Genomic DNA, 22,500 nt, shown 5'->3' on the forward strand with positions numbered 1-22,500 from the left:
TCACGATGGCCGTGTCTCTGAGCGGGTTCACGGTGGCCGTGTCTCTGAGCGGGTTCACGGTGGCCGTGTCTCTGAGTGGGTTCACGATGGCCGTGTCTCTGGGTGGGTTCACGATGGCCGTGTCTCTGGGTGGGTTCACGATGGCCGTGTCTCTGAGTGGGTTCACGATGGCCGTGTCTCTGAGCGGGTTCACGGTGGCCGTGTCTCTGAGCGGGTTCACGGTGGCCGTGTCTCTGAGCGGGTTCACGATGGCCGTGTCTCTGAGAGGGTTCACGATGGCCGTGTCTCTGGGTTCACGATGGCCGTGTCTCTGAGAGGGTTCACGATGGCCGTGTCTCTGAGAGGGTTCACGATGGCCGTGTCTCTGAGTGGTTTCACGGTGGCCGTGTCTCTGAGAGGGTTCACGATGGCCGTGTCTCTGAGTGGGTTCACGGTGGCCGTGTCTCTGGGTTCACGATGGTCGTGTCTCTGAGAGGGTTCACGATGGCCGTGTCTCTGAGCGGGTTCACGATGGCCGTGTCTCTGAGTGGGTTCACGATGGCCGTGTCTCTGAGTGGGTTCATGGTGGCCGTGTCTCTGAGTGGGTTCACGATGGCCGTGTCTCTGAGTGGGTTCACGATGGCCGTGTCTCTGGGTGGGGTTTACGATGGCCGTGTCTCTGAGCGGGTTCACGGTGGCCGTGTCTCTGAGTGGGTTCACGATGGCCGTGTCTCTGGGTGGGTTCACGATGGCCGTGTCTCTGAGAGGATTCACGATGGCCGTGTCTCTGAGTGGGTTCACGATGGCCGTGTCTCTGAGTGGGATCACGATGGCCGTGTCTCTGAGTGGGTTCACGATGGCCGTGTCTCTGGGTGGGTTCACGATGGCCGTGTCTCTGAGTGGGTTCACGATGGCCGTGTCTCTGAGTGGGTTCACGATGGCCGTGTCTCTGAGTGGGTTCACGATGGCCGTGTCTTTGAGCGGGTTCACGATGGCCGTGTCTTTGAGCGGGTTCACGATGGCCGTGTCTCTGAGCGGGTTCACGGTGGCCGTGTCTCTGAGTGAGTTCACGGTGACCGTGTCTCTGAGAGGGTTCACGATGGCCGTGTCTCTGAGTGGGTTCACGATGGCCGTGTCTCTGAGTGGGTTCACGATGGCCGTGTCTCTGAGTGGGTTCACGATGGCCGTGTCTCTGGGTGGGTTCACGGTGGCCGTGTCTCTGGGCGGGTTCACGATGGCCGTGTCTCTGAGAGGGTTCACGATGGCCGTGTCTCTGGGTTCACGGTGGCCGTGTCTCTGAGTGGGTTCACGGTGACCGTGTCTCTGAGAGGGTTCACGATGGCCGTGTCTCTGAGTGGGTTCACGATGGCCGTGTCTCTGAGTGGGTTCACGATGGCCGTGTCTCTGAGTGGGTTCACGATGGCCGTGTCTCTGGGTGGGTTCACGGTGGCCGTGTCTCTGGGCGGGTTCACGATGGCCGTGTCTCTGAGAGGGTTCACGATGGCCGTGTCTCTGGGTTCACGGTGGCCGTGTCTCTGGGCGGGTTCACGATGGCCGTGTCTCTGAGAGGGTTCACGATGGCCGTGTCTCTGAGCGGGTTCACGGTGGCCGTGTCTCTGAGCGGGTTCACGATGGCCGTGTCTCTGAGTGGGTTCACGATGGCCGTGTCTCTGGGTGGGTTCACGATGGCCGTGTCTCTGAGTGGGTTCACGATGGCCGTGTCTCTGGCTGGGTTCACGATGGCCGTGTCTCTGAGCGGGTTCACGGTGGCCGTGTCTCTGAGCGGGTTCACGATGGCCGTGTCTCTGAGAGGGTTCACGATGGCCGTGTCTCTGGGTTCACGATGGCCGTGTCTCTGAGAGGGTTCACGATGGCCGTGTCTCTGAGAGGGTTCACGATGGCTGTGTCTCTGAGTGGTTTCACGGTGGCCGTGTCTCTGAGAGGGTTCACGATGGCCGTGTCTCTGAGTGGGTTCACGGTGGCCGTGTCTCTGGGTTCACGATGGTCGTGTCTCTGAGAGGGTTCACGATGGCCGTGTCTCTGAGCGGGTTCACGATGGCCGTGTCTCTGAGTGGGTTCACGATGGCCGTGTCTCTGAGTGGGTTCATGGTGGCCGTGTCTCTGAGTGGGTTCACGATGGCCGTGTCTCTGAGTGGGTTCACGATGGCCGTGTCTCTGGGTGGGGTTTACGATGGCCGTGTCTCTGAGCGGGTTCACGGTGGCCGTGTCTCTGAGTGGGTTCACGATGGCCGTGTCTCTGGGTGGGTTCACGATGGCCGTGTCTCTGAGAGGATTCACGATGGCCGTGTCTCTGAGTGGGTTCACGATGGCCGTGTCTCTGAGTGGGTTCATGGTGGCCGTGTCTCTGGGTGGGTTCACGATGGCCGTGTCTCTGAGAGGATTCATGATGGCCGTGTCTCTGGGTGGGTTCACGGTGGCCGTGTCTCAGAGGGTTCACGATGGCCGTGTCTCTGGGTGGGTTCACGGTGGCCGTGTCTCTGGGTGGGTTCACGATGGCCGTGTCTCTGAGAGGATTCATGATGGCCGTGTCTCTGGGTGGGTTCACGGTGGCCGTGTCTCAGAGGGTTCACGGTGGCCGTGTCTCTGGGTGGGTTCACGGTGGCCGTGTCTCTGGGTGGGTTCACGATGGCCGTGTCTCTGAGAGGATTCATGATGGCCGTGTCTCTGGGTGGGTTCACGGTGGCCGTGTCTCAGAGGGTTCACGATGGCCGTGTCTCTGGGTGGGTTCACGGTGGCCGTGTCTCTGGGTGGGTTCACGGTGGCCGTGTCTCTGGGTGGGTTCACGGTGGCCGTGTCTCTGGGTGGGTTCACGATGGCCGTGTCTCTGAGAGGATTCATGATGGCCGTGTCTCTGGGTGGGTTCACGGTGGCCGTGTCTCAGAGGGTTCACGATGGCCGTGTCTCTGGGTGGGTTCACGGTGGCCGTGTCTCTGGGTGGGTTCACGATGGCTGTGTCTCTGAGTGGGTTCACGATGGCCGTGTCTCTGGGTGGGTTCACGATGGCCGTGTCTCTGAGTGGGTTCACGATGGCCGTGTCTCTGAGTGGGTTCACGATGGCCGTGTCTCTGGGTGGGTTCACGGTGGCCGTGTCTCTGATTGGGTTCACGATGGCCGTGTCTCTGAGTGGGTTCACGATGGCCGTGTCTCTGATTGGGTTCACGATGGCCGTGTCTCTGGGTGGGTTCACGATGGCCGTGTCTCTGGGTGGGTTCACGATGGCCGTGTCTCTGAGAGGGTTCACGATGGCCGTGTCTCTGAGTGGGTTCACGGTGGCCGTGTCTCTGAGCGGGTTCACGGTGGCCGTGTCTCTGAGTGGGTTCACTATGGCCGTGTCTCTGAGTGGGTTCACGGTGGCCGTGTCTCTGAGCGGGTTCACGGTGGCCGTGTCTCTGAGCGGGTTCACGATGGCCGTGTCTCTGGGTGGGTGCACGATGACCGTGTCTCTGAGAGGGTTCACGGTGGCCGTGTCTCTGGGTGGGTTCACGGTGGCCGTGTCTCTGAGAGGGTTCACGATGGCCGTGTCTCTGAGTGGGTTCACGATGGCCGTGTCTCTGGGTTCACGATGGCCGTGTCTCTGAGTGGGTTCACGATGGCCATGTCTCTGGGTGAGTTCACGATGGCCGTGTCTCTGAGAGGGTTCACGATGGCCGTGTCTCTCAGTGGGTTCACGGTGGCCGTGTCTCTGAGTGGGTCCACGATGGCCGTGTCTCTGAGTGGGTTCACGGTGGCCGTGTCTCTGAGAGGGTTCACGATGGCCGTGTCTCTGAGAGCGTTCACGATGGCCGTGTCTCTGAGCAGGTTCACAATGGCCGTGTCTCTGGGTGGGTTCACGGTGGCCGTGTCTCTGGGTGGGTTCACGGTGGCCGTGTCACTGGGTGGGTTCACGGTGGCCGTGTCTCTGAGAGGGTTCACGATGGCCGTGTCTCTGAGTGGGTTCACGGTGGCCGTGTCTCTGAGTGGGTCCACGGTGGCCGTGTCTCTGAGCGGGTTCACGATGGCCGTGTCTCTGAGCGGGTTCACGATGGCCGTGTCTCTGGGTGGGTTCACGATGGCCGTGTCTCTGAGTGGGTTCACGATGGCCGTGTCTCTCCCACAGGAGACAAGAAGGAGTTGGGGGCCGCTAGGCGGAGCCGCTACTACATGAAGTACGGCAACCCCAACTACGGCGGGATGAAGGGGATCATCAGCAGCTCCTGGTGAGCGTCACTGCACCGGCATCGTCGTCGCGGTCCTCGTCAGCATGTCCATCGGCCCTGCCCGAGGCTACCTGGGGGAGCTTTACCTGCGTGCGTGCGTGTGCGTGAGTGCCGTAGGAAGCGCCGCTACCACTCGAGGCGTCTGCAGCGCGACGTCTTCAAGAAGAAGTCGCCCAGCAGCACCGGGGCAGCGTTCAGTCGCTCACACAGCGGCGGTGAGAGGCTCCACCACCACCACCACCACCACCGTGATCATCACCGTCATAATCACCACCACCACCACCGTCACCGTGATCATCACCATCACCACTGTCACCACCACAGTGATCATCACCGTCATAATCACCACCACTGTCACCACCACTGTCACCACCACTGTCACCACCGTCATCACCACCACCACCGTCACCACCATGACCACCACCACCACCGTCACCACCACCGTCACCACCACCACCATGATCACCACCACCACCATGACCACCATCACCACCACCGTCATCACCACCACCACCGTCACCACCACCGTCACCACCACCACCATGATCACCACCACCACCATGACCACCATCACCACCACCGTCATCACCACCACCACCGTCACCACCACCGTCATCACCACCACCGTAACCGTCACCACCACCACTGTCACCACCACCACCACCACCGTCACCACCACCACCATGACCACCACCACCACCACCGTCACCACCACCACCATGACCACCACCACCACCGTCACCATCACCAACCATGACCACCATCACCACCACCACCACCGTCACCACCACCGTGATCGCCACCACTATCACCACCACAGTCATCATCACCAACACCGTCACCATCGCCGTCACCACCACCGTCACCACCACCGTCACCACCGTCACCACCATCACCACCACCACCATGACCACTACAACCGTCACCACCGTCACTACCACCTCCGCCGCCACCATCATGCCTACCATCACGTCACCGTCACCATCACCGTCACCATCACCATCACCGTCACCATCACCACCATCACAGTCTATCGTAGTCGTCATCCCACACCCCCCATTAGCACGGGAGGTGTGGAATGACGACGCCTCCCCTCGTGACTCCTCCCCCCGTGACTCCTCCCCCCGTGACTCCTCCCACCGTGACTCCTCCCCTTGTGACGCCTCCCCTCGTGACTCCTCCCCCCGTGACTCCTCTCCCCGTGACTCCTCCCCCCGTGACTCCTCCCCCCGTGACACCTCCCCCGTGACGCCTCGCCCCGTGACTCCTCCCCCGTGACTCCTCCCCCGTGACTCCTCCCCCGTGACTCCTCCCCCCGTGACGCCTCCCCCCGTGACGCCTCCCCCCGTGACTCCTCCCCCCGTGACTCCTCCCCCCGTGACTCCTCCCCCCGTGACTCCTCCCCCCGTGACGCCTCCCCCCGTGACGCCTCCCCCCGTGACTCCTCCCCCCGTGACTCCTCCCCCCGTGACTCCTCCCCCCGTGACGCCTCCCCCCGTGACGCCTCCCCCCGTGACTCCTCCCCCTGTGACTCCTCCCCGCGTGACTCCTCCCCCCGTGACTCCTCCCCCCGTGACGCCTCCCCCCGTGACGCCTCCCCCGTGACTCCTCCCCCGTGACTCCTCCCCCCGTGACTCCTCCCCCCGTGCTCCCTCCCCCCGTGACTCCTCCCCCCGTGCTCCCTCCCCCCGTGACTCCTCCCCCGTGACTCCTCCCCCCGTGCTCCCTCCCCCCGTGACTCCTCCCCCGTGACTCCTCCCCCCGTGACTCCTCCCCCCGTGACGTCTTCCCCCGTGACGCCTCCCCCCGTGACTCCTCCCCCCGTGACTCCTCCCCCCGTGACTCCTCCCCCCGTGACTCCTCCCCCCGTGACGCCTCCCCCCGTGACGCCTCCCCCCGTGACTCCTCCCACCGTGACTCCTCCCCCCGTGACTCCTCCCCCCGTGACGCCTCCCCCCGTGACGCCTCCCCCCGTGACTCCTCCCCCCGTGACTCCTCCCCCCGTGACGCCTCCCCCCGTGACTCCTCCCCCCGTGACTCCTCCCCCCGTGACTCCTCCCCCCGTGACTCCTCCCCGCGTGACTCCTCCCCCCGTGACGCCTCCCCCCGTGACTCCTCCCCCCTTGACTCCTCCCCCCATGCTCCCTCCCCCCGTGACTCCTCCCCCCGTGACTCCTCCCCCCGTGACTCCTCCCACCGTGACTCCTCCCCCCGTGCTCCCTCCCTCCGTGACTCCTCCCACCGTGACTCCTCCCCCCGTGACGCCTCCCCCCGTGACGCCTCCCACCGTGACTCCTCCCCCCGTGACTCCTCCCCCCGTGACTCCTCCCCCCGTGACTCCTCCCCCCGTGACTCCTCCCCCCGTGACTCCTCCCCCCGTGACTCCTCCCCAGAGCTTCGCGAGGTCCCCGAGGAGACAATCTTGGAGGAGGACGAGGAGGAGGAGGAGGAGGCGGATTTGCCGGACTTTGCCGATCGGCGTCGCAAAGCCGCCACCTCGGCCACCGCGGCCACCACCGCCACCACCACCACCACCACCACCTCGGCGGTGGTTCACAACCGCGGGCACGGCCGGCCGAACGTCTCCCGGCCACGGCAGTCGGACTCGGACTCTGCCGATGACGATGAGGAGGAGGAGGAGGATGACGATGACGACATGGACTACGATCTGGAGCTGCGGATGATTTCTCAGCCGGCGCAGCTGCAGCTGCTCGTGGTTGGCACCGCCGCCACTGCCGCTGCGGCACCACCGGCGGTGAAGTGTGGCGGTGGCGGTGGTGGTGGTGGCGGTGGTGGCGGTGGTGGTGGCGGTGGTGGCGGTGGTGGCGGTGCAGCGATCCGGCTGTCAAGGATGACGATGTACGCGGACGAGGTGGAGGCTCGGCTGAAGACGATCCGGCAAGCGGTGCGGGGAACGCGGTACGGCACACGGCAAGCGCCACCGCGATCGCCACCGCCGTCATCACCACACTGCCACCACCACCACAAACAACAACAACCACCATCGTCATCACCAACACTACCACAGCCACAACCACAAACAACAACCACCACCACAACCATCGTCATCACCACACTACCACCACCACCACCACAAACAACAACAACCACCACCACCACCGCCGTCATCACCACACTGCCACCACCACCATAAATAACAACCACCACCACCACCATCGTCATCACCACACCACCACCACCACCACCATAAATAACAACAACCACCACCACCATCGTCATCACCACACTGCCACCACCACCACCACAAACAACAACCACCACCACAACCACCACCACCACCGCCGTCATCACCACACTACCACCGCCACCACCACAAACAACAACCACCACCACCACCACCACCATCGTCATCACCACACCACAAACAACAACCACCACCACCATCGTCATCACCACACTACCACCACCACAAACAACAACAACCACCACCATCGTCATCACCACACTACCACCACCACCATAAATAACAACAACCACCACCACCACCATCGTCATCACCACACTACCACCACCACAAACAACAACAACCACCACCATCGTCATCACCACACTACCACCACCACCATAAATAACAACAACCACCACCACCACCATCGTCATCACCACACTACCACCACCACAAACAACAACAACCACCACCATCGTCATCACCACACTACCACCACCACCATAAATAACAACAACCACCACCACCACCATCGTCATCACCACACTACCACCACCACAAACAACAACAACCACCACCATCGTCATCACCACACTACCACCACCACCATAAATAACAACAACCACCACCACCACCATCGTCATCACCACACTACCACCACCACAAACAACAACAACCACCACCATCGTCATCACCACACTACCACCACCACCATAAATAACAACAACCACCACCACCACCATCGTCATCACCACACTACCACCACCACAAACAACAACAACCACCACCATCGTCATCACCACACTACCACCACCACCATAAATAACAACAACCACCACCACCACCATCGTCATCACCACACTACCACCACCACAAACAACAACAACCACCACCATCGTCATCACCACACTACCACCACCACCATAAATAACAACAACCACCACCACCACCATCGTCATCACCACACTACCACCACCACAAACAACAACAACCACCACCATCGTCATCACCACACTACCACCACCACCATAAATAACAACAACCACCACCACCACCATCGTCATCACCACACTACCACCACCACAAACAACAACAACCACCACCATCGTCATCACCACACTACCACCACCACCATAAATAACAACAACCACCACCACCACCATCGTCATCACCACACTACCACCACCACAAACAACAACAACCACCACCATCGTCATCACCACACTACCACCACCACCATAAATAACAACAACCACCACCACCACCATCGTCATCACCACACTACCACCACCACAAACAACAACAACCACCACCATCGTCATCACCACACTACCACCACCACCATAAATAACAACAACCACCACCACCACCATCGTCATCACCACACTACCACCACCACAAACAACAACAACCACCACCATCGTCATCACCACACTACCACCACCACCATAAATAACAACAACCACCACCACCACCATCGTCATCACCACACTACCACCACCACCATAAATAACAACAACCACCACCATCGTCATCACCACACTACCACCACCACCATAAATAACAACAACCACCACCACCACCATCGTCATCACCACACTACCACCGCCACAACCACCACCACCACCACCACGATCATCAGCGGTGTCAAGATCGGCCTCTGCGGAGGAGGAGGCTCGTGAAGGACGCTGCTGCTACTGGGCAGTGCCAGGCTAGGTGCACTGTGAGGCTACTGGCAGTGCCAGGCTAGGTGCACAGTGAGGCTACTGGCAGTGCCAGGCTAGGTGCACCCTGAGGCTACTGGCAGTGCCAGGCTAGGTGCACCCTGAGGCTACTGGCAGTGCCAGGCTAGGTGCACCCTGAGGCTACTGGCAGTGCCAGGCTAGGTGCACCCTGAGGCTACTGGGCAGCTGGAGGCAGTCGCCCTCCAGCAATCAACGACGGAGGGCGGAGGAGCGACGCTCACAACAACGAGCGGAGCGCCGGGCGGATAAAACGCAGCGAGTTGGCACAGTAGGGGGCACAGGTGGTGCACCTAGCCTGGCACAGCAGGGGGCACAGGTGGTGCACCTAGCCTGGCACAGCAGGGGGCACAGGTGGTGCACCTAGCCTGGCACAGCAGGGGGCACAGGTGGTACACCTAGCCTGGCACAGCAGGGGGCACAGGTGGTGGTGCACCTAGCCTGGCACAGCAGGGGGCACAGGTGGTGGTGCACCTAGCCTGCCACAGCAGGGGGCACAGGTGGTGCACCTAGCCTGGCACAGCAGTCAGCCCATGGCACCTGCTGGGTCTGCCCCGTGACCTATTCCTCGTGCACCTAGCCTGGCACAGCAGTCAGCCCATGGCACCTGCTGGGTCTGTCACGTGACCTCCTGCCGGCAGCGTAGCCTTCGACACTTCACACGGTAGCCTCAAGGTGCACAAGCGGCGTGGTGGTTGGTTAGTGGTGGTGATGGTGGTGGTGGTGATGATGGCGGTGGTGATGGTGGTGATGGTGGTGGTGGTGATGATGGCGGTGGTGATGGTGGTGGTGGTGATGGTGGTGATGGTGGTGGTGATGATGGTGGTGATGGTGATGGTGGTGGTGATGGTGATGATGATGGTGGTGGTGATGATGATGGTGATGATGATGATGGTGATGATGGTGATGATGATGGTGGTGATGGTGATGATGGTGGTGATGGTGGTGATGGTGGTGATGATGGTGGTGATGATGATGGTGGTGATGGTGACGATGGTGATGATGGTGGTGATGATGATGGCGGTGGTGGTGATGATGGTGGTGATGGTGGTGATGATGATGGCGGTGGTGGCGATGGTGGTGATGATGGTGGTGATGATGATGGTGATGATGATGGTGTCTTCACCTCCTCCTCTTCTCAGCAGTGGTGGCGGTGGTGTCGGTGGTGGTGGTGGTGGTGGCGGTGGTGATGGTGGTGATGATGGTGATGGTGTTGGTGGTGGTGTTGGTGGTGGTGTTGGTGGTGATGATGGTGGTGATGATGGTGATGTCTTTACCTCTTCTCAGCAGTGGAGGTGGTGGCGGTGGTGGTGGTGGCGGTGGTGATGGTGATGATGATTGTGATGATGGTGATGGTGATGATGATGATGGTGATGATGATGATGGTGATGATGGTGATGATGATGGTGGTGATGATGATGGTGATGATGGTGATGATGATGATGGTGATGATGGTGATGATGATGGTGGTGGTGATGATGATGGTGGTGATGATGATGGTGATGATGGTGATGATGGTGATGATGATGGTGGTGATGATGGTGATGATGATGGTGGTGGTGATGATGATGGTGATGATGGTGATGATGATGATGGTGATGATGGTGATGATGATGATGGTGATGATGGTGATGATGATGATGGTGATGATGATGGTGATGATGGTGGTGATGATGATGGTGGTGGTGATGATGATGGTGGTGATGATGATGGTGATGATGGTGATGGTGATGATGGTGATGATGGTGATGATGGCGGTGATGATGGTGATGATGGCGGTGATGATGGTGATGATGATGGTGGTGGTGATGATGATGGTGGTAATGATGATGCTGATGATGGTGATGATGATGATGATGGTGATGATGATGGTGGTGATGGTGATGATGGTGGTGATGGTGGTGATGATGATGGCGGTGGTGGTGATGGTGGTGATGATGGTGGTGATGATGATGGTGGTGATGGTGACGATGGTGATGATGGTGGTGATGGTGGTGATGATGATGGCGGTGGTGGTGATGATGGTGGTGATGGTGGTGATGATGATGGCGGTGGTGGCGATGGTGGTGATGATGGTGGTGATGATGGTGGTGATGATGATGGTGATGATGATGGTGTCTTCACCTCCTCCTCTTCTCAGCAGTGGTGGCGGTGGTGTCGGTGGTAGTGGTGGTGGCGGTGGTGATGGTGGTGATGATGGTGATGGAGTCTTTACCTCCTCCTCTTCTCAGCAGCGGTGGTGGCGGTGGTGGCGGCGGTGGTGGTGGTGATGGTGATGGTGGTGGTGATGGTGGTGATGGTGGTGATGGTGATGATGGTGGTGGTGGCGGTGGTGGTGGCGGTGGTGGTGGTGGTGGTGATGATGGTGATGATGATGATGTCTTTACCTCTTCTCAGCAGTGGAGGTGGTGGCGGTGGTGTTGGTGGTGGTGGTGGTGGCGGTGGTGGTGGTGGTGGTGGTGTTGGTGGTGGTGTTGGTGGTGGTGTTGGTGGTGATGATGGTGGTGATGATGGTGATGTCTTTACCTCTTCTCAGCAGTGGAGGTGGTGGCGGTGGTGGTGGTGGCGGTGGTGATGGTGATGATGATTGTGATGGTGATGATGTTGGTGGTGGTGATGGTGATGATGATGTCTTTAACTCTTCTCAGCAGTGGAGGTGGTGGCGGTGGTGGTGGTGGCGGTGGTGTTGATGATGGTGGTGATGGTGATGATGGTGGTGATGGTGATGATGATGTCTTTACCTCTTCTCAGCAGTGGAGGTGGTGGTGTTGGTGGTGGTGGGGTGGTGTTGGTGATGATGGTGATGGTGATGATGGTGATGATGATGAAGATGTCTTTACCTCTTCTCAGCAGTGGAGGTGGTGGTGGCGGTGGTGGTGGGGTGGTGTTGGTGATGATGATTGTGATGGTGATGATGTTGGTGGTGGTGATGGTGATGATGATGATGTCTTTACCTCTTCTCAGCAGCGGTGGTGGTGGTGTTGATGGTGGTGGCGGTGGTGGTGGTGGTGATGGTGGTGATGTCTTTAACTCTTCTCAGCAGCGGTGGTGTTGGTGGTGTTGGTGGTGTTGGTGGCGGTGGCGGTGGTGGTGGTGGTGATGGTGGTGATGTCTTTACCTCTTCTCAGCAGCGGTGGTGGTGGTGGTGTTGGTGGTGTTGGTGGTGGTGGTGGGGTGGTGTTGGTGGTGGTGATGGTGATGATGTCTTTACCTCTTCTCAGCAGTGGAGGTGGTGGTGTTGGTGGTGGTGTTGGTGGTGGTGGGGTGGTGTTGGTGGTGGTGATGATGATGATGTCTTTACCTCTTCTCAGCAGCGGAGGTGGTGGTGTTGGTGGTGTTGGTGGTGGTGGTGGCGTGGTGTTGGTGGTGGTGATGGTGATGATGTCTTTAACTCTTCTCAGCAGCAGCGGTGGTGTTGGTGGTGGTGTTGGTGGTGTTGGTGGGGTGGTGTTGGTCAGATCCCCGGAGCTTCCGTCTGGCAGCATCAAGAGCCGTCTGGGAGTGCGGAGGACGTCTCCTGAGAGGGGGGGGGCCAGGGGGGGCCGTGGGGGGGGGGCCTCCTCCCCCCCCTCCTCCCCCCTCTCCTCCTCCCCCCCTCCTCCCCCTCCTCCCCCTCCTCCCTCCCCACCGGCCCCCGGCTCCCTCCCACGCAGAGAGCGCTCACAGGTTCGGAGGCATCTGACGGTCAGTCAGTCAGTCACACAGTCAGTCACTCAGTCAGTCACTCAGTCAGTCACTCAGTCAGTCACACAGTCAGTCACACAGTCAGTCAGTCACACAGTCAGTCAGTCAGTCAGTCACACAGTCAGTCACTCAGTTAGTCAGTCAGTCACGCAGTCAGTCACACAGTCAGTCACACAGTCAGTCAGTCACACAGTCAGTCACTCAGTCAGTCACTCAGTCAGTCACTCAGTCAGTCAGTCACTCAGTTAGTCAGTCAGTCAGTCACACAGTCAGTCACTCAGTTAGTCAGTCAGTCACGCAGTCAGTCACTCAGTTAGTCAGTCACTCAGTCAGTCACACAGTCAGTCACTCAGTCAGTCAGTCACTCAGTCAGTCAGTCAGTCACACAGTCAGTCACTCAGTCAGTCACTCAGTCAGTCAGTCAGTCACACAGTCAGTCACTCAGTCAGTCACTCAGTCAGTCAGTCACTCAGTCAGTCACTCAGTCAGTCAGTCACACAGTCAGTCACTCAGTCAGTCACTCAGTTAGTCACTCAGTTAGTCACTCAGTCAGTCAGTCACACAGTCAGTCACTCAGTCAGTCAGTCACACAGTCAGTCACTCAGTTAGTCAGTCAGTCAGTCACACAGTCAGTCACACAGTCAGTCAGTCAGTCACGCAGTCAGTCACACAGTCAGTCAGTCACTCAGTCAGTCACTCAGTCAGTCACTCAGTCACTCAGTCAGTCACGCAGTCAGTCACTCAGTCAGTCACTCAGTCAGTCACGCAGTCAGTCAGTCACACAGTCAGTCACTCAGTCAGTCAGTTAGTCAGTCACTCAGTAACGCAGTTAGTCAGTCACTCAGTCAGTCAGTAACGCAGTTAGTCACGCAGTCAGTCAGTCACTGTCACTCAGTCACTGTCACTCAGTCAGTCACTCAGTCAGTCAGTCAGTCACGCAGTCAGTCACGCAGTCAGTCACACAGTCAGTCAGTCAGTCACACAGTCAGTCAGTCAGTCACGCAGTCAGTCAGTCACTCAGTAACGCAGTTAGTTAGTCACTCAGTCAGTCAGTCAGTAACGCAGTTAGTCACGCAGTCAGTCAGTCACTGTCACTCAGTCACTGTCACTCAGTCAGTCACTCAGTCAGTCAGTCACGCAGTCAGTCACGCAGTCAGTCACACAGTCAGCCAGTCACACAGTCAGTCAGTCAGTCACGCAGTCAGTCAGTCACTCAGTAACGCAGTTAGTCAGTCACTCAGTCAGTCAGTCAGTAACGCAGTTAGTCACGCAGTCAGTCAGTCACTGTCACTCAGTCACTGTCACTCAGTCAGTCACTCAGTCAGTCAGTCAGTCACGCAGTCAGTCACGCAGTCAGTCACACAGTCAGTCAGTCACACAGTCAGTCAGTCACTCAGTCAGTCACTCAGTCACTCAGTTAGTCAGTCACGCAGTCACTCAGTCAGTCACTCAGTCACTCACTCAGTCAGTCAGTCACTCAGTCAGTCAGTCAGTCACTCAGTCACTGTCACTCAGTCAGTCACTCAGTCAGTCAGTCAGGCAGTCAGTCACGCAGTCAGTCACACAGTCAGTCAGTCAGTCACACAGTCAGTCACGCAGTCAGTCAGTCACTCAGTCAGTCACGCAGTCAGTCAGTCACTCAGTCAGTCACTCACTCAGTCAGTCACTCAGTCACTCAGTTAGTCAGTCATGCAGTCACTCAGTCAGTCACTCAGTCACTCAGTCAGTCACTCAGTCAGTCACTGTCACTCAGTCAGTCACTCAGTCAGTCAGTCAGTCACGCAGCCAGTCACGCAGTCACACAGTCAGTCAGTCACGCAGTCAGTCAGTCACTCAGTCAGTGACTCAGTCACGCAGTCAGTCACTCAGTCAGTCACGCAGTCAGTCACTCAGTCGGTCAGTCAGTCAGTCACTCAGTCAGTCACTCAGTCAGTCATGCAGTCAGTCATGCAGTCAGTCACTCAGTCAGTCACGCAGTCAGTCACTCAGTCAGTCAGTCAGTAACGCAGTTAGTCACGCAGTCAGTCAGTCACTGTCACTCAGTCACTGTCACTCAGTCAGTCACTCAGTCAGTCAGTCACGCAGTCAGTCACGCAGTCAGTCACACAGTCAGCCAGTCACACAGTCAGTCAGTCAGTCACGCAGTCAGTCAGTCACTCAGTAACGCAGTTAGTCAGTCACTCAGTCAGTCAGTCAGTAACGCAGTTAGTCACGCAGTCAGTCAGTCACTGTCACTCAGTCACTGTCACTCAGTCAGTCACTCAGTCAGTCAGTCAGTCACGCAGTCAGTCACGCAGTCAGTCACACAGTCAGTCAGTCACACAGTCAGTCAGTCACTCAGTCAGTCAGTCAGTCAGTCACTCAGTCACTGTCACTCAGTCAGTCACTCAGTCAGTCAGTCAGGCAGTCAGTCACGCAGTCAGTCACACAGTCAGTCAGTCAGTCACACAGTCAGTCACGCAGTCAGTCAGTCACTCAGTCAGTCACGCAGTCAGTCAGTCACTCAGTCAGTCACTCACTCAGTCAGTCACTCAGTCACTCAGTTAGTCAGTCATGCAGTCACTCAGTCAGTCACTCAGTCACTCAGTCACTCAGTCAGTCACTCAGTCAGTCACTGTCACTCAGTCAGTCACTCAGTCAGTCAGTCAGTCACGCAGCCAGTCACGCAGTCACACAGTCAGTCAGTCACGCAGTCAGTCAGTCACTCAGTCAGTGACTCAGTCACGCAGTCAGTCACTCAGTCAGTCACGCAGTCAGTCACTCAGTCGGTCAGTCAGTCAGTCACTCAGTCAGTCACTCAGTCAGTCATGCAGTCAGTCATGCAGTCAGTCACTCAGTCAGTCACGCAGTCAGTCACTCAGTCAGTCACACAGTCAGTCAGTCAGTCACGCAGTCAGTCAGTCACTCAGTCAGTCACTCAGTCAGACAGTCACTCACTCAGTCACTCACTCAGTCACACAGTCAGTCACGCAGTCAGTCAGTCACGCAGTCGGTCACTCACACAGCTACTCACACAGCCACTCACACAGCCACTCACTCACACAGCCACTCACTCACACAGCCACTCACTCACACAGCCACTCACTCACACAGCCACTCACTCACACAGCCACTCACTCACACAGCCACTCACACAGCCACTCACTCACACAGCCACTCACTCACACAGCCACTCACTCACACAGCCACTCACTCACACAGCCACTCACTCACACAGCCACTCACACAGCCACTCACTCACACAGCCGCTCACTCACACAGCCACTCACACAGCCACTTACTCACACAGCCGCTCACTCACACAGCCACTCACTCACACAGCCACTCACACAGCCACTCACTCACACAGCCACTCACACACACAGCCACTCACTCACACAGCTACTCACACAGCCACTCACTCACACAGCCACTCACTCACACAGCCACTCACTCACACAGCCACTCACTCACACAGCCACTCACACAGCCACTCACTCACACAGCCACTCACTCACACAGCCACTCACACAGCCACTCACACAGCCACTCACGCAGCCACTCACTCACACAGCCACTCACACAGCCACTCGCTCACACAGCCACTCACACAGCCACTCATGCAGCCACTCACTCACACAGCCACTCACTCACACAGACACTCACACAGCCACTCACACAGCCACTCACTCACACAGCCACTCACTCACACAGACACTCACACAGCCACTCACACAGCCACTCACTCACACAGCCACTCACTCACACAGCCACTCACACAGCCACTCACTCACACAGCCACTCACTCACACAGCCACTCACACAGCCACTCACTCACACAGCCACTCACACAGCCACTCACTCACACAGCCACTCACTCACACAGCCACTCACACAGCCACTCACACAGCCACTCACTCACACAGCCACTCACTCACACAGCCACTCACACAGCCACTCACACACACAGCCACTCACACACACAGCCACTCACACAGCCACTCACACAGCCACTCACACAGCCACTCACACAGCCAGGCACTGCTGCTGCTGTTGGCTACTCACAGCGGCTGCTTTCTCGGCCTTCCCCTTGCAGGCATCAAACGGCGCCTCGGAAAACGACTTCACTCTCCCGACCGCCCATCCCTCCCATCCTCCGGTGGCGGCGGTGGCGGTGGTGGTGCAGGATCATTGCCGTCCCGGGTGAAGGTGTCGGCGCTCAGGCGCGAGGCCACAGACATCCGGTCCAGGCTCGGGCCCAGGCTCACCACGACCGAAGACAAATCTGGTGAGCGGCGTTGGTGAGCGTGGTTGGTGAGCGTGGTTGGTGAGCGTGGCAGTGAGGTCATGGTGAGGTTGGTGAGGTCATGGTGAGGTTGGTGAGGTCATGGTGAGGTTGGTGAGGTCATGGTGAGGTTGGTGAGGTCATGGTGAGGTTGGTGAGGTCATGGTGAGGTTGGTGAGGTCGTGGTGAGGTTGGTGAGGTCATGGTGAGGTTGGTGAGGTCATGGTGAGGTTGGTGAGGTCATGGTGAGGTCATGGTGAGGTTGGTGAGGTCATGGTGAGGTTGGTGAGGTCATGGTGAGGTTGGTGAGGTCATGGTGAGGTTGGTGAGGTCATGGTGAGGTTGGTGAGGTCGTGGTGAGGTTGGTGAGGTCATGGTGAGGTTGGTGAGGTCGTGGTGAGGTTGGTGAGGTCATGGTGAGGTTGGTGAGGTCATGGTGAGGTTGGTGAGGTCATGGTGAGGTTGGTGAGGTCATGGTGAGGTTGGTAAGGTCATGGTGAGGTTGGTGAGGTCATGGTGAGGTTGGTGAGGTCACAGTGAGGTTGGTGAGGTCGTGGTGAGGTTGGTGAGGTCATGGTGAGGTTGGTGAGGTCATGGTGAGGTTGGTGAGGTCATGGTGAGGTTGGTGAGGTCATGGTGAGGTTGGTGAGGTCATGGTGAGGTTGGTGAGGTCATGGTGAGGTTGGTGAGGTCATGGTGAGGTTGGTGAGGTCATGGTGAGGTTGGTGAGGTCATGGTGAGGTTGGTGAGGTCATGGTGAGGTTGGTGAGGTCGTGGTGAGGTTGGTGAGGTCATGGTGAGGTTGGTGAGGTCGTGGTGAGGTTGGTAAGGTCATGGTGAGGTTGGTGAGGTCATGGTGAGGTTGGTGAGGTCATGGTGAGGTTGGTGAGGTCGTGGTGAGGTTGGTGAGGTCATGGTGAGGTTGGTGAGGTCATGGTGAGGTTGGTGAGGTCATGGTGAGGTTGGTGAGGTCATGGTGAGGTTGGTGAGGTCATGGTGAGGTTGGTGAGGTCATGGTGAGGTTGGTGAGGTCATGGTGAGGTTGGTGAGGTCATGGTGAGGTTGGTGAGGTCATGGTGAGGTTGGTGAGGTCGTGGTGAGGTTGGTGAGGTCATGGTGAGGTTGGTGAGGTCATGGTGAGGTTGGTGAGGTCATGGTGAGGTTGGTGAGGTCATGGTGAGGTTGGTGAGGTCATGGTGAGGTTGGTGAGGTCATGGTGAGGTTGGTGAGGTCATGGTGAGGTTGGTGAGGTCATGGTGAGGTTGGTGAGGTCGTGGTGAGGTTGGTGAGGTCGTGGTGAGGTTGGTGAGGTCGTGGTGAGGTTGGTGAGGTCGTGGTGAGGTTGGTGAGGTCATGGTGAGGTTGGTGAGGTCATGGTGAGGTTGGTGAGGTCGTGGTGAGGTTGGTGAGGTCATGGTGAGGTTGGTGAGGTCATGGTGAGGTTGGTGAGGTCATGGTGAGGTTGGTGAGGTCATGGTGAGGTTGGTGAGGTCATGGTGAGGTTGGTGAGGTCATGGTGAGGTTGGTGAGGTCATGGTGAGGTTGGTGAGGTCATGGTGAGGTTGGTGAGGTCATGGTGAGGTTGGTGAGGTCGTGGTGAGGTTGGTGAGGTCATGGTGAGGTTGGTGAGGTCATGGTGAGGTTGGTGAGGTCATGGTGAGGTTGGTGAGGTCATGGTGAGGTTGGTGAGGTCATGGTGAGGTTGGTGAGGTCATGGTGAGGTTGGTGAGGTCACGGTGAGGTTGGTGAGGTCACGGTGAGGTTGGTGAGGTCATGGTGAGGTTGGTGAGGTCATGGTGAGGTTGGTGAGGTCGTGGTGAGGTTGGTGAGGTCATGGTGAGGTTGGTGAGGTCATGGTGAGGTTGGTGAGGTCATGGTGAGGTTGGTGAGGTCGTGGTGAGGTTGGTGAGGTCATGGTGAGGTTGGTGAGGTCATGGTGAGGTTGGTGAGGTCATGGTGAGGTTGGTGAGGTCGTGGTGAGGTTGGTGAGGTCATGGTGAGGTTGGTGAGGTCATGGTGAGGTTGGTGAGGTCATGGTGAGGTTGGTGAGGTCATGGTGAGGTTGGTGAGGTCATGGTGAGGTTGGTGAGGTCATGGTGAGGTTGGTGAGGTCATGGTGAGGTTGGTGAGGTCGTGGTGAGGTTGGTGAGGTCATGGTGAGGTTGGTGAGGTCATGGTGAGGTTGGTGAGGTCGTGGTGAGGTTGGTGAGGTCATGGTGAGGTTGGTGAGGTCACGGTGAGGTTGGTGAGGTCACGGTGAGGTTGGTGAGGTCGTGGTGAGGTTGGTGAGGTCGTGGTGAGGTTGGTGAGGTCATGGTGAGGTTGGTGAGGTCGTGGTGAGGTTGGTGAGGTCATGGTGAGGTTGGTGAGGTCATGGTGAGGTTGGTGAGGTCACGGTGAGGTTGGTGAGGTCACAGTGAGGTTGGTGAGGTCGTGGTGAGGTTGGTGAGGTCATGGTGAGGTTGGTGAGGTCATGGTGAGGTTGGTGAGGTCATGGTGAGGTTGGTGAGGTCATGGTGAGGTTGGTGAGGTCGTGGTGAGGTTGGTGAGGTCGTGGTGAGGTTGGTGAGGTCGTGGTGAGGTTGGTGAGGTCGTGGTGAGGTTGGTGAGGTCGTGGTGAGGTTGGTGAGGTCATGGTGAGGTTGGTGAGGTCATGGTGAGGTTGGTGAGGTCATGGTGAGGTTGGTGAGGTCATGGTGAGGTTGGTGAGGTCATGGTGAGGTTGGTGAGGTCATGGTGAGGTTGGTGAGGTCTTGGTGAGGTTGGTGAGGTCATGGTGAGGTTGGTGAGGTCATGGTGAAGTTGGTGAGGTCATGGTGAGGTTGGTGAGGTCATGGTGAGGTTGGTGAGGTCATGGTGAGGTTGGTAAGGTCATGGTGAGGTTGGTGAGGTCATGGTGAGGTTGGTGAGGTCATGGTGAGGTTGGTGAGGTCATGGTGAGGTTGGTGAGGTCATGGTGAGGTTGGTGAGGTCATGGTGAGGTTGGTGAGGTCATGGTGAGGTTGGTGAGGTCGTGGTGAGGTTGGTGAGGTCATGGTGAGGTTGGTGAGGTCATGGTGAGGTTGGTGAGGTCGTGGTGAGGTTGGTGAGGTCGTGGTGAGGTTGGTGAGGTCGTGGTGAGGTTGGTGAGGTCATGGTGAGGTTGGTGAGGTCATGGTGAGGTTGGTGAGGTCATGGTGAGGTTGGTGAGGTCATGGTGAGGTTGGTGAGGTCATGGTGAGGTTGGTGAGGTCGTGGTGAGGTTGGTGAGGTCGTGGTGAGGTTGGTGAGGTCATGGTGAGGTTGGTGAGGTCATGGTGAGGTTGGTGAGGTCATGGTGAGGTTGGTGAGGTCGTGGGCCTTGCGGCTACAGCGGCGGTGGCCCTGCAATGAGAACCACCACCACCCACCACCGCCGCCTCGTGGTGCCGTACGGCAACGCTGTGGTGAGCAACCGTTGGCGGGAGGGCCCACTGAGATTCTCCTTCACCCCTTCATGGCGTTTGTAGCCACCGCAGCGGCCAATTTGGGGGGGGGGCTCTGGACGGGTGCGAGGGTTCTGGTGACCCCTCCTCCACCTTCCACTCAGCTCTTACTGAACCACGTGAAAAATATCCGGCTAAGCTTGGGGGGGAGACAGGCGTCTGTGACGTCTCCCGGCCTAACCCCAATTGGCGGAGCCAGGAGGCTGAAATCTCTCCCCTCGGGGCTCCTCCAGGAACGTCGCAAAGCCACTGCGGGTGGCCTCAACGTGGAATCTTCTTTGGTTCTTTCGGTAAAGTCACGTAGAATGAGAATAAATTAATAAATTGATAAAATAAAATAACACAATAATATTATTGTGTTATTTTATTTTATCAATTTATTATTACGTGACTTTACCGAAAGAACCAAAGAAGATGAATCATTGCAGTCACGAAAGCTTTAAATCGAAACTCAACGTGGAATGTTCGAACGCTCGCCGCGGAGGAGAGGCTGCCCACTCCTCTGTCGGGAGCTGGACCGGTACCGCCTGGGTCTCTGCGCTGAGGAGAGGCTTGCGGAGCCCCAATGTGGTTTCAGACCCGGGGCGGTCCTGCACGGATGCCATCTTCTCTTCCTGCTATAGCGGAGGTGTTGAGAAATCCAGCAGGACCGGCATCCCTGCTTTATTGACCTGGCCAAGGCCTATGATGCCATCAGTAGGCCTGGGCTCTGGGGTGTGCTTCCAGAGTCCCTGACCCTCTGGTCATGATCATTAAGGACCTTCATGATGGCGTTTTTGTTGTTGTTGGTGGTGGTGGTGTTGTTGGTGGTGTTGTTGTTGTTGGTGGTGGTGTTGTTGTTGTTGGTGGTGGTTGTGGTGTTGTTGGTGGTGGTGTTGGTGGTGTTGTTGTTGGTAGTGGTGTTGTTGTTGGTGGTGTTGTTGTTGGTGGTGTTGTTGGTGGTGTTGTTGTTGTTGGTGGTGGTGTTGGTGGTGTTGTTGTTGTTGGTGGTGGTGTTGGTGGTGGTGTTGTTGGTGGTGTTGTTGTTGGTGGTGGTGGTGTTGTTGGTGGTGGTGGTGTTGTTGTTGGTGGTGGTGTTGGTGGTGGTGGTGTTGTTGGAGGTGGTGTTGTTGTTGTTGTTGGTGGTGGTGTTCTTGTTGGTGGTGGTGGTGGTGACAGTGGTGTGAATCTACAGGTCTCCCCTCTATCTCCCCTCTATCTCCCCTCTATCTCTCTCCCCATCTCCCCTCTATCTCTCTCCCCATCTCCCCTTTATCTCCCCTCTATCTCCCCTCTATCTCTCTACCCTCTATCTCCCCTCTATCTCTCTCCCCATCTCTCCCCATCTCTCCTCTATCTCCCCTCTATCTCCCCTCTCTCCCCCCTCTTTCTCCCCTCTATCTCCCCTCTCTCCTCCCTCTATCTCCCCCCCATCTCCCCCCCATCTCCCCCCCATCTCCCCCCCCCCACAGCCGTGTGGAGGCGTCTCGGCCCCCGTACCAGCGGCTCCCCCCGCTCCCCCTCCTCCCCCTCCACCGCCTCGTCCACGTCGTTCCGGGAGCACGGCCTGGGCAAGCGGAGGAGGCGTGGCGACGGCTCGTTGGACAACGACGACAACAACAACCACCACCACCGCCACCGCGTGGAGGAGGAGGAGGAGGAGGGTGGTGGTGGTGGTGGTGATGGTGGTGGTGGTGGTGTGGATGATGGAGACTCTCAGCTGCAGAGCGCATGGGGAGCCATGCTGAGTGACAGGGAGAGGCGCAGAGGAGGAAGAGGTGGAGGAGGAGGAGGTGGAGGAGGAGGTGGAGGAGGTGGAGGAGGAGGTGGAGGAGGTGGAGGAGGAGGAGGTGGAGGAGGAGGTGTCAGCAGTGTTGGCCATCTCGCCAATTTGCCTTCCCTGCAGATCGAGGTGAAGAGGGATTCCAGCTCGAGTTCTGACAGCGAGTGACTGACGTGTGACTGTGTGTGTGTGAGTGTGTGT

General features: G+C 57.9%; 1 protein-coding gene across 5 annotated transcripts in view; it reads left to right on the top strand.

Annotated features, from left to right (window-relative positions):
* LOC142908245 (uncharacterized) overlaps positions 1 to 22,302 on the top strand; it is a 55,699-nt gene extending 33,397 nt beyond the window's left edge. For 2 of the 5 annotated variants that reach the window (XM_076058632.1, XM_076058634.1), the window contains exons 8-13: positions 4,097 to 4,196; positions 4,314 to 4,411; positions 6,590 to 7,115; positions 12,527 to 12,809; positions 16,885 to 17,076; positions 21,989 to 22,302. In XM_076058632.1, the coding sequence (XP_075914747.1) occupies positions 4,097 to 4,196; positions 4,314 to 4,411; positions 6,590 to 7,115; positions 12,527 to 12,809; positions 16,885 to 16,995 (1,118 nt within the window). In that variant the 3' untranslated portion in view covers positions 16,996 to 17,076; positions 21,989 to 22,302. The remainder of the gene's footprint in view (positions 1 to 4,096; positions 4,197 to 4,313; positions 4,412 to 6,589; positions 7,116 to 12,526; positions 12,810 to 16,884; positions 17,077 to 21,988) is intronic. The other 3 variants (XM_076058635.1, XM_076058633.1, XM_076058636.1) reach the window with 3 other exon arrangements.
* The last annotated feature ends 198 nt before the right edge of the window (positions 22,303 to 22,500 follow it).

This window comes from Petromyzon marinus, assembly GCF_048934315.1.
Source record: "Petromyzon marinus isolate PM22_M1 ecotype Great Lakes invasive population chromosome 77 unlocalized genomic scaffold, UKy_Petmar_22M1.pri1.0 chr77_unloc.4, whole genome shotgun sequence".
NCBI classification, from domain to species: Eukaryota; Metazoa; Chordata; class Hyperoartia; order Petromyzontiformes; family Petromyzontidae; genus Petromyzon; species Petromyzon marinus.